Below are 11716 nucleotides of genomic sequence, written 5' to 3'. Positions count from 1 at the left end.
GGAGGTTTTCAATTTAAATATTTAGTTCTTTTAAAGTCTGAATAATCTACCCTGAAAAAGAAGCTATTCACAGTTTTTTACAAACAGCTTTTGAAAGAGATCAAGGGGGCTCTGTGATAATATTCAGAAAGATAACAGAATTTCCAGTCAAGGGACAGGCCTGGGAGCTCTAATAACTGCCTGCAGGGCATTTGGGGGAACAGAGACTGGTCTGCACAAGGGCCAGTTTATTTCAAAATTGGAGGGGCTGTCACATAGAAGAGGAGATTGACCTGTGCGCCAAAGTGTCATAGAGAAGAATAAGAAGTAACAAATGGAGACTAGAATTAGGAGAAAGTTCCTGTCAGTGAGAACAATCAATGAAACAGTTTGCCTGCAGACGTTGTGCGTGTTTCATCACTGGAGATTTTTAAGAAGAGATTGGACTGCCATTTGTCAAGAATAATATGGCTTTCCTACCTGAGCAGGGGATTGGACTAGAAGTCCTCCGAGGTCCCTTTCAACTCTCATTATTCTCTTGTGGACCTGCTGTTTTCTTGACAACAATATCAGACTGAAACTGCAACTATTTTTTTCTGGGATTTTAATTTTTTTACTTCTATTTATAGCTAACAAGCACGGTATTTCCTATTGGTTCCCCATATGTGTATTAACGAGGTTCAACTGTGCTTAAGCCAGCACTTCTGAAAGAATAGCTATGGAAGACCTTTCAGGATGTTCAAAGTGTCGTAGAGCAGAACAAGAAGTAACAGATGGAGACTAGAATTAGGAGAAAGTTCCTAGTCAGTGAGAACAATTTTATTTTTTTACTTTTATTTATAGCTAACAAGCACGGTATTTCCTATTGGCGCCCCATACTTGTATTGACGAGGTTCAACTTTGCTTAAGCCAGCACTTCTGAAAGAATAGCTATGGAAGACTTTTCAGGATGTTCAGTTGTGTAAGTAGTCCTCATTTACCACTTCTTCTCTGGGCCTGTGATTATGAAAATGCAGGAAAAGGGAGTTGCACCAGTTCGGATGCTGCCAATTGTTGCACGTTTATGGTGGCTGCAGTATCCCACATTCATGATCCCCATCTGTGACCTTCCCAGCTAGCTTCTTACAAGCAAAATCAATGGGTATACCGGTAGGAAATTCAAAGCCACAGTCATGTGAAATTCCCTTTAACAATCCATGGTGATTTGCTTAACAAGTCCAGAGGAACAGATGTAAGTTGGCACTATCATGCTAACATCATGCTTAATGTTCGGGCTGCTTAATGACACAGATGTCAGTCCCAATTGCAGTCATTATGTGAGGAGTACTTCAATTGGGATGTCAGCAGAAGGATTGTGGAGAGTAGTTTTCCCCCTTATTTGTGGTCGAGGAGTTCCATGTGCAAATCTTGCAGAGGCTTTAGGCATCATTTCATCAGTTAAAGCCCCCACACCTCTAAAAATTAACTCAGAAGGTTTGACAGTAATCTTTTTTTCTTTTTCAGGCTGAAAACATGAATTTTCCACATAGATATAATTATAGGTATGTAATAATAATAATAATAATAATAATAATAATAATAATAATAAAGTTGGAAGGGACCTTGGAGGTCATCGAGTCCAACCCCCTGCTCAGGCAGCAACCCTACACCATTTCAGACAAATGGCTGTCCAGTCTCTTCTTAAAAACTTCCAGTGTTGGAGCATTCATCGCTTCTGGATATATTATATTACTCTTTCCATATATCTGCAATTGTATAATCTATACCCCAGACTTCCAGATATATTTTATGATAACCCATAGCAGCGCTTACGGTTTATGCAAGTCAAGGGAATTTCATGATTTAAGGGATATTTTAATCTCTGGAATATCCGATAAATCATAATTAATGTAAGAGGTTAGCATCGTGGCATGTTTGCTTTTTAAATGTAATGTATATTTTTTTCCTTTTTTTCACATCTGCAAGCATTGTATAAAGCAGCGATGGCAAACCTTTTAGAGACCGAGTGCCCAAAACCCATTTATGCATGTCGGGTGCCGGGTGGGTGTGACCATTGGCTGGGTGTTGTCAATTGGGTGGTCGTGGCTGTGATGGTAACGGCAGACTGGGTGGGACTAAAAAGTTCAATCAATCAATTCCAACTTTGCAAGATCTCCTCCCCCCCCACAAGAAGTTGAAATTGACTGATTGATTGAACCTTTTTTTTTTTTTGCACACGGGGGCGGAGGCGTAAAGCGAAAAGGTTTTATAAAACCCAGCTGAAGGCCTAGGACTGGGCGACGGCACGCGTGCCCACAGAGAAGGTTCTGAGTGTCGCCTCTGGCACCCGTGCCATAGGTTCGCCTGGCTTAGGCTAATGTTAAACTTGGTACACAAGTGGACACATCTCTGAGAATATCCCTCTCAGGGCACATCCAGTCTTGGTTATGCATACTAGAACAGTTCAGGCGAGGGCGGGGACCCTGCTAGGAGGAGGCCAGGGGCGTCTGGAAGGCGGGTGAGGGAGACCCGAGAGGCGCCCAGGTGGGCTTGGCAAATGGGAAGCCCTGTCCAGGTGGGCTTCCTTTGAGATGGAGCTCCTGAATCTGCCTCTCTTACGTGCCAAGATTCCCTCTCTGGTGACTGCTGCATCCCTGTTTCTCTCTGCCCGTGTAAGTGAACAGCCTTGTCTGCAGAGTCTTTCAATATTAATTTTAGTTTTTTATGAATTGTGAAAAAAGAAGCTCTTCACAGTTTTTTACAAACAGCTTTTGAAAGAGATCAAGGGAGTTGTGTGATAATATTCAGAAAGATAACAGAATTTCCGGTCAAGGGACAGGCCTGGGAGCTCTAATAACTGCCTGCAGGGCATTTTGGGGAACAGAGACCGGTCTGCACAAGAGCCAGTTTATTGGTTGGGCTGCAGAGGCTTCAGTTGTTGGACTAAAATGGCGCATGGAGAGTTTGTGTTTAGATGATAGCACTCTTTCAAAATTGGAGGGGTGTTGTAATCAGTGCTCAGTCATTGCAGGGTGCAAATAATGGCCGCTCACACGCAGCAGTTTATTCTTTTTATACAGTATTACAAGCAGGAAAAGGTTTAACATGGCAACAGCTGAGCAACAGCACTTCATTGGTTAATCTCCTTACCAATGCCTAAGGACAGGGAGCAAGAGGCCAGAAAGAGGGAAAAGTGGGCCATAGCACTTGTTGATCCGAGCTGTTATCAGACAAGCAAGGTCACACAGAGCTACGCACCTTCACATCGCTATGGAGATGTGAGAGGAGAAGTTAGATGCAGAGAGGAGGGGCACATGTCAGGAGAGACAGTTTTCTGATCATCGCCTTTATCTCTTCCTCATCTCCACATCTCACTCCTTTTTGTTTTGTTAGACGAAATATCGTCGTAAGCGGGGTTAATAAAAGATTATAAGCAGGAGAGGAGCATCCTTGCAGTTGTTTATATAGGGCCAAAACTTGACCCTTAGGCAATGTGAGAGAGGATTTGCTGGGATTTAAGGCTCTGATACATATATTGCAAAGTGAAGGAATACATGGCATAAAACAGCATCCACCAAGATCCTAAAGTATTAATTTTCAAATCAGAGGCCAAATTGTGTAAAATATCAATTTGGTGCTGAATGGTTTGTGAATTATCAGAAATATTAAAACAACACATTCCCTCAAAACTTTCACAACCCAAATGTTGGCACAGAAGCAAATAATCAATTGCAGCACGATTTTACAAAATAGCTTTTCTCAAATCTTGTAGTCCATGGTTGATTGCTGACATAGCTGAAGAAATAGCATTAATGTTGAGGTGGGCACGAATAGCAAGTCCTGGCGCACCCACTAAAGACATAGTTAGTGCCACATATTCTGCCTTATTAAGTAACGTTGTCTCAGAGTCACAAGTGCTGTCTAGCGTGACCCCATGTCGAGAACGGTTCGAGTGAACTTGTTGTTTGGAAAGCAAAACAGGAATTAGTCGGCTGAGGCAACTAATATTAGCAGGAATATAATTAAAAGTTTCTTGACCACATGTGAAAAACCATCCTTGTAGTAGCCAAATATGTCCATAATGAAAGAAAGTCTCTTCAAAAGTTGTGCAGTTTAAAACAGGTGAACTAATGCGATGACAGTGAGGTTTTTTACTTGAAGAAGTAGAATTAACTATTTTTGCACATGTTATTTTTGCAGGGATAGCTACCACCGGAGTATGCAAAGCAATAGCGTCAGGGGGTGGATAATAAGCAGTAACCCCCCATCTAGATATAGCTTTATAGTTAAAGTTCCCATTGAATAAAATTCTGCTCAAGCCAGTGAAGTTTTGAATTACTGCAGAAGGGGTACAAACAGATTAAACATATAGAAAGCAAATTTTTCATGTCATACATTTCAGATAAGCAAAATACATTATTTTGTGTGATGTTAGCCAGCTGCACCCATAGATTTTGCTTCATTCGTTGCTCGAATGATTGGTGGCAGCGGTGGGATGACAGTTGCTGTTGTCAAAGGGCAGATGTTAATGATCAGACACAAACAAATGATGACTAAGGAATTTGCAGTTAACCGCAAAAATGGTAGCACACAGGTTCTGGGGATTTGCTCTACTTGTTGCTATTGTTGCACTGCCTGTGTTTTGGCGTTCAAGTTCTTTACATCTCCCCATGTCACTGGCCGACTGGCATGCCGGATCGGATTAGTTGCTGTGCCATCTGTAGAGTCACCTTGGCCATTTCTGGGGCTGGATCCAGGGACTGGTCCCAACCATGCTTTGTCTGGTAATGCCCAATAATATACCAGAGGGAGAGGCAAGCTTGTTTTCTGTTGAAAGTGTCTCTGATAAGTGATCGAATTTGGAATGGAAATATTCAATTGGTGTAATGTAAACAATACTTTTGTTGTTGTTGTTATGTTACCCATGACAAATTGGGTACTCTAGATCCGTCCTTTTTATTTGTTTGTGAAGGCAGTTCTTAAAGGACCAATTAGCACGTTCCACGATGGCTTGACCCGTGGAATTATAGAGAAGGCCATGAGTAAAAACAATATTCCAGGTTGTGAGGCGTGGCCCAAATTGTTCCTGAATAGGTATCAATAGATAAATGAATACATTTCCAGGGAGCTAAAAAGAGAATATGGGTAACATCCAATTGCCATAGTTGATTAGAGGCAAAAACACGGGGATTAGGAAGACATAAAAAAAATATGCCCAGGAAGAAAAGAGTGACTGCGCATATGAAAAATAAAATATCTTGTAGCAGCTGCTGTCAAGGGAAAAACAAAGTCATAAGATTGGGGTCAATCCTGGGCGTGATGTAAGCACCTGGAAGATTAAAAATAAGTTGGCACACATAATGAGAGTCAGAGATTAAGTTAAAAGATTGTTGAGAAAAGGTGTGAAAAGCCAAGATAGCAGCAGCTAATTCTGAGCATTGTGATGAGGACTGTATTGCAGTGTAGGACACTTTTTAGGTAACATCAGGAGGATCCTTGTAAGCACTTGCTTCTCTCGTTCTCCCTCCAGCTCCTACTCCAAAAGACAGTAGGAGCTTGTGGCAAGGGAGAAGGAGAAAGCAGTAGATGGACAGGAAAGAAAAAAGTCATTAAACAAGCAAGTCAAGGATCTTTAGGCAGATGATATGAAATACAGCCTATATACTAAAGACATAAGTTATCCTGAAAATAAAATTGAAAATCAGATTTTGGAATAGAAAAAACAATATTAATTAAATCAGTTCCATTTGGATGGCAAGCTCGTGTGCGTCCTAAGGTTATTATTTCAGCAACCACCTGAATAAAAAATAAAACATTTTGGGATTGGGTGTGGGGTAAATAAAGTCATTCAATACAATATATTTTTTGTACTTTTATCACAGCTAATACTCCTGTAGGTAATTGATTAGTAGGAAAAATCAAAAGTGTTAACTGACAATTTTTATGTGGAATTCTGTCCACAAATTGAGTACTCATGATGTCATTAATTTGTTCCACTGTGACAAGTGCTGCAGATGGAACTACAATGAAATTTTCAGGTTGTTTTCCTTTGGTCAATAAGTCAAATAATGGACTGAGCAAATTTGTAGGTAAAAAAAAACTACGGGCAAACCCAATTAAGGGTGCCTAATAATTGTTGCAAATTGACCAAGGAAATAACTTTGGGTAGGCTCAAACGAGGAAGAATTGGGGCAGAATAAGATTGCAACATTGTATGCTTTAAATGAAGATAGGGAGAATGCAACTGTATTTTTTCTGGGGCAACTTGCATTCCATAAAGACTTAAATCATGTTGTATTTCTAAAAGCCAATTAGATTGTGTCTTTGGTGTTCCAATTAGAATATCACCCATATAATGATATACCAAAGCCAACGGGTGACGTTTGTGCTACGCAGCAAGAGTGGATATCAAACTTCCCCTGTTCCACTCTTCTCAAATCGCAATTCTAAGCAGAGGAAAAAAAGTTTCAAACGAACAGCTCCCCCCCTTTCTTCCTGTCTCTCTCTCGCTTTTAAAGCAACACAGCCAGCCGAAAGAGACGGGGGGGGGGAACTCATCACCAAAAAATAGGTTTCTCTCCTACATATGCCTTTCCATAAAACTCTTCTCACCCATCCTTCATCCTTATCTATCTCCTCCCCCTCCTTCACTTTCTCCATCTCCTTCATAAACCTCTTCTCATGCAAACACTTACTATTACTTTTCAATTACTTTTACAACAATAAAATCTACAGTTCATTATTTCTTTCACAGCCTGGGAGAGAGTGGGTGGGGGGTGGGGTTTGAGGGCTGACACACACACTTAGGTATCACCAAATGAACTCATTCACTTCCATTCTAAAAAATTCCAATGCATAAATAATTCCACATACAAATATTTCATTTCATGTTTTCTCCAGGCAAACCATTTATTCTTAAATAAGGCCTTTTTGTATTGTTTGTTATCAGAGAGGGTTTGACCCTCTTCCATGTCTTGGAAATAACACAGAACAACATAGACAAACATATATACACAAATACTGTTAAAACAACATTTATTTAAACATATGACTTGTCCTGCAAGAAGCGAGAAAAATCAAGAGCTGATTCCAACCAAACATGTGGTTTTTATATAGGGCCCTTTATCATCTCCTATTTTTCTCACCATTCTAAGCCCAAGCATAATGTTCTGGGTGGCCACACACACACACACACACACATATATATACATATACATATTAAAAATTACACTAAAAATGGTCGAGTGATTCCTGGGTATATACATGTTAAAAGCTGTACAACGACACTATAACACCAGGAAGAGTTAAAACCAAAAAGTTTTAATAAATATTTAAAAACCTAGCTTTCGTTGAATATCTATCAACGTCATCAGGGTGTATGTTGGTCAGTGGGAGGGCCCCTTTATAGATGAAGTGATGTTGACGCCCTGACCCATAGATCTTGTTACTGGGCCTAGCCGGCCATTCAACTCTATAGTTGTGGCTTCTGTAGTGTTGGCTGGATTACTGCTGCTTGCTTTTCCTACTCTCGAGTATTCCTTTTTTCTTGCTCCCAAGGTGGATGTGTCCTTAATCATGTTGCGATCACTTATGGCTCTCAGACTTATGGGGTGTTCTTTCCCATTAGGTATTTTAGGGTGCCTTATATCTGTGGGTTCACCACTCTCCCCGCACTCTCTATGCCCATGTCTGACTTTGTTCTGGTCAGCTGTACTTCTCACATCCCCAAGCTGCTCTCCCATTCTATTCTTATATTTCATATCTACACTTTCCTTCTCTTTCCCCCCACTCGCTCCATGCCCGTATCTATTACTATCATTCTCTCTGCTGTGACGTACTGTGTTTTGTCTTTTCTCCTCCCCCATAGTTTCAATGACTGCACTTCGTTTGCCCTCCCCCTCTTTGGAGCTCTGTTTGGAGCTCTGTCCGGTTGTTCTTCCATCGGTCTTTCCTCCCTCTATACTGGGTCTTAGCGCTATGCTTCGGGAGCGTGCCCCGGGAGCGATCACACTTTCATACTTCACTGGGCCTGTGAGTATGAAAATGCAGGAAAAGGGAGTTGCACCAATTCGGATGCTGCCAATTGTTGCGTGTTTATGGTGGCTGCAGTATCCCACATTCCTGATCTCCATCTGTGACCTTCCCAGCTAGCTTCTTACAAGCTAAATTAATGGGTATACCGGCAGGAAATTGCAAGCCACAGTCATATGAAATTGCCTTTAACGATCCATAGTGATTTGCTTAGCAAGTCCAGAGGAACAGATGTAAGTTGGCACTATCATGCTAACATCATGCTTAATGTTCGGGCCGCTTAATGACACAGATGTCAGTCCCAATTGCAGTCATTAAGTGAGGAGTACTTCAATTGGGATGTCAGCAGAAGGATTGTGGAGAGTAGTTTTCCCCCTTATTTGTGGTCGAGGAGTTCCATGTGCAAATCTTGCAGAGGCTTTAGGCATCATTTCATCAGTTAAAGCCCCCACACCTCTAAAAATTAGCTCAGAAGGTTTGACAGTAATCTTTTTTTCTTTTTCAGGCTCAAAACATGAATTTTCCACATAGATATAATTATAGGTATGTGCATTTATATTACTTTTTCCATATATCTACAATTGTATACTCTATACCCCAGACTTGCAGATTTATTTTATGATAACCCTTAGCAGTGCTTAAAATTTATGGTTGATGCAAGTCAGGGGAATTTCATGATTGAACAGATATCTGAAGTTGGATCTCTGGAATGTCCGATGAATCATAATTAATGTAAGAGGTTAGCATTGTGGTATGTTTGCTTTTTAAATGTAATGTATATTTTTTCCTTTTTTCACATCTGCAAGCATTGTATAAACAATTAAACTTACACATTTCTTTGAATCTTACAGACAAAGAGGATGGCAGTAAGAGCACTCTGGAGAAGTGAGAATAACTTTTGAAAAGGAAAGCAAATCCAGCCAGAAATCAAAATATTTTCCATTTCCTTCAGAAAATTACGCAATTGTCCCATCCAAGCAGGCGAAAGGGAAGAGAAAATCAAGAAGAGATTTCAAGCTGGAAATAGTAGAGTGTGCGGAACACAAGGATAGGTTACATGACAAGGTAGAGGGGATCATTTTTCCATTCAGAAAAAGGGAAATATCTGGAAGTCAGTGGGGAAGAAAAGGTCAATTGGATACTCAAATAGGGCAGACAGCAATGCAGAACTCCCAATGGGAGGAAGAAAACAGTAGGTGAAATCAAAGCACCACTAAACAAGGGACCACATACATTTTTGACTTCCTCCAGCATATCAGTGGATTGCAAAAGCGTAGGTGATTACGTACAAGAGGATCAAAACTGGAATAAAGGCATACAAATGCTACTAATGTAACAAAATCTTTGGTCAGAATATCTCCCTTGTGGTTTATAAAAGGATCCACACAGGACAGATGCCCTATAAATGCTCCCAATGTGGTAAATGCTTTACCAAGCAAAATAATTCACACAGGAGAGAAACCACAGGAGTGTCCAGTTTGTGAAAAAAAGTTCCCCTGTAAAATACTAACTTGTGAAACACCAGATGACTCACACAGGAGAGAAACCCTTTGAATGTTCGGATTGTGGGAAACGTTTCACTCGTAATTACAACCTGATGACACACCAGAGGACTCACACAGGAGAGAAACCCTTTGAATGTTCAGATTGTGGGAAACGTTTCAGTTTCAGGTATAACCTGATGACACATCAGAGGACTCACACAGGAGAGAAACCCTTTGAATGTCCTGATTGTGGGAAATCTTTCAGACAGAATTCCACCCTGGTGATACACCAGAGTATTCATACAGGAGAGAAACCCTTTGAATGTTCGGATTGTGGGAAACGTTTCAGTTTCAGTTCTAAACTGGTGAAACACCAGCAGACTCACACAGGAGAGAAACCCTTTGAATGTTCAGATTGTGGGAAATCTTTCACTCTGAATCACAACCTGATGACACACCAGAGGACTCACACAGGAGAGAAACCCTTTGAATGTTCAGATTGTGGGAAACATTTCAGTTTCATTTATAACCTGGTGAGACATCAGAGGACTCACACAGGAGAGAAACCCTTTGAATGTCCTGATTGTGGGAAAGGTTTCAGTCAGAATTACCACCTGGTGATACACCAGCAGACTCACACAGGAGAGAAACCCTTTGAATGTCCTGATTGTGGGAAATGTTTCAGTGTCAGTTCCAACCTGAAGAAACACCAGATGACTCACACCGGAGAGAAACCCTTTGAATGTCCTGAGTGTGGGAAATCTTTCATACATCATTCCAGCCTGGTGAGCCACCAGAGGATTCACACAGGAGAGAAACCGTATGAGTGTGCACTTTGTGGGAAAAGTTTCAGCTGGAATTCCAACCTGGTGAACCACCAGAGGACTCATACAGGAGAGAAACCATATGAGTGTTCAGTTTGTGGGAAAAGTTTTATTAAAAATTCCGACCTAGTATACCACCAGAGGACTCACACAGGAGAGAAACTGTTTGAATGTTCTGATTGTGGGAAACGTTTCAGTCGCAATTCCCACCTGGTGACACACCAGAGAACTCACACAGGAGAGAAACCCTTTGAATGTTCTGATTGTGGGAAACATTTCAGTTGCAATTCCCACCTGGTGATACACAAGAAGACTCACACAGGAGAGAAACCCTTTAAATGTTCGGATTGTGGGAAATCTTTCATACGCTATTCCAACCTGGTGATACACCAGAGGACTCACACAGGAGAGAAACCCTTTGAATGTCTTGATTGTGGGAAACGTTTCAGTTTCAGTTCCTGCCTAGTGAGACATCGGAGGACTCACACAGGAGAGAAACCCTTTGAATGTCCGAATTGTGGGAAACGTTTCAGTTTCAGTTCCAACCTGGTAAGACATCAGAGGACTCACACAGGAGAGAAACCCTTTGAATGTTCGGATTGTGGGAAATCTTTCGTACACAATTTCACCCTGGTGGTACACCAGAGAACTCACACAGGAGAGAAACCCTTTGAATGTCCTGATTGTGGGAAACGTTTCAGTCAGAATTCCTGCTTGGTGACACACCAGAGGACTCACACAGGAGAGAAACCCTTTGAATGTCCTGATTGTGGGAAACGTTTCAGTTCCAGTTCCAGCCTAGTGAGACATCAGAGGACTCACACAGGAGAGAAACCCTTTGAATGTCCAGATTGTGGGAAATGTTACAGCTACAGTTCCAACCTGGTGATACACCAGAGGACTCACACAGGAGAAAAGTCCTTTGAATGTCCTGATTGTGGGAAAGGTTTCAAGAAAAGTTCTAAACTGGGTAAACACCAGAGGACTCACAAAGGAGAGAAACCCTTTGAATGTCCTGATTGTGGGAAAGGTTTCAGTTTCAGTTCCAACCTGGTGAGACACCAGAGGACTCACAGAGAGAAACCCTTTAAATGTCCTGATTGTGGGAAAGGTTTCAGTCAGCATTCCAACATGGTGAAACACCAGAGGACGCATACAGGAGAGAAACCATAAAAGTGTCCAGTTGTGGGAAAAGATTTCAGTATTAGGTCTAACATTATACATCATATATCACACAGGGGAGAAACATTTGAAATTGGACTTGAAGGTGGAGCGAAGAAATATGGAAAATATTAGTTTCATATAGACTAACTACCCAATTGTGAAATTCCCCGGCTAGTGTAGAGTTAGTCCTTGGGATACAATTGTAATGGGACCGTTACAGCCGTTAAATGAATGTGCAAGTCATTCAACAACACT

The 11716-nt window shown here is 41.2% G+C and overlaps 1 protein-coding gene and 1 long non-coding RNA gene across 4 annotated transcripts; both read left to right on the top strand.

The window, feature by feature from the left end:
* Positions 1-834: 834 nt before the first annotated feature.
* Positions 835-9316, top strand: LOC107297329. Its single transcript, XR_001549121.1, has 4 exons — positions 835-940; positions 1483-1520; positions 8495-8532; positions 8841-9316. It is a non-coding gene; the product is annotated as an uncharacterized LOC107297329 (long non-coding RNA).
* Positions 9317-9329: 13 nt separating this feature from the next.
* On the top strand, positions 9330-11687 carry LOC114923388 (zinc finger protein 850-like). 3 transcript variants are annotated; one of them, XM_029286282.1, is made up of 2 exons: positions 9330-9432; positions 9501-11687. In XM_029286282.1, the coding sequence occupies exons 1-2, from the start codon at positions 9384-9386 to the stop codon at positions 11468-11470; spliced, it is 2019 nt and encodes a 672-aa protein (XP_029142115.1). In that variant the 5' UTR covers positions 9330-9383; the 3' UTR covers positions 11471-11687. The 3 variants fall into 3 exon arrangements, with proteins under 3 accessions (XP_029142115.1, XP_029142114.1, XP_029142113.1); XM_029286281.1 differs by having other exon boundaries at positions 9330-9435; XM_029286280.1 differs by lacking the exon at positions 9330-9432 and having other exon boundaries at positions 9443-11243; positions 11409-11687.
* The last annotated feature ends 29 nt before the right edge of the window (positions 11688-11716 follow it).

This window comes from Protobothrops mucrosquamatus, unplaced genomic scaffold (assembly GCF_001527695.2).
Source record: "Protobothrops mucrosquamatus isolate PMUCROS unplaced genomic scaffold, P.Mucros_1.0 scaffold3233, whole genome shotgun sequence".
Taxonomy (NCBI): Eukaryota; Metazoa; Chordata; class Lepidosauria; order Squamata; family Viperidae; genus Protobothrops; species Protobothrops mucrosquamatus.
Note: the sequence above shows the minus strand (reverse complement) of the source record. Positions and strands in the feature narration are given on the sequence as shown.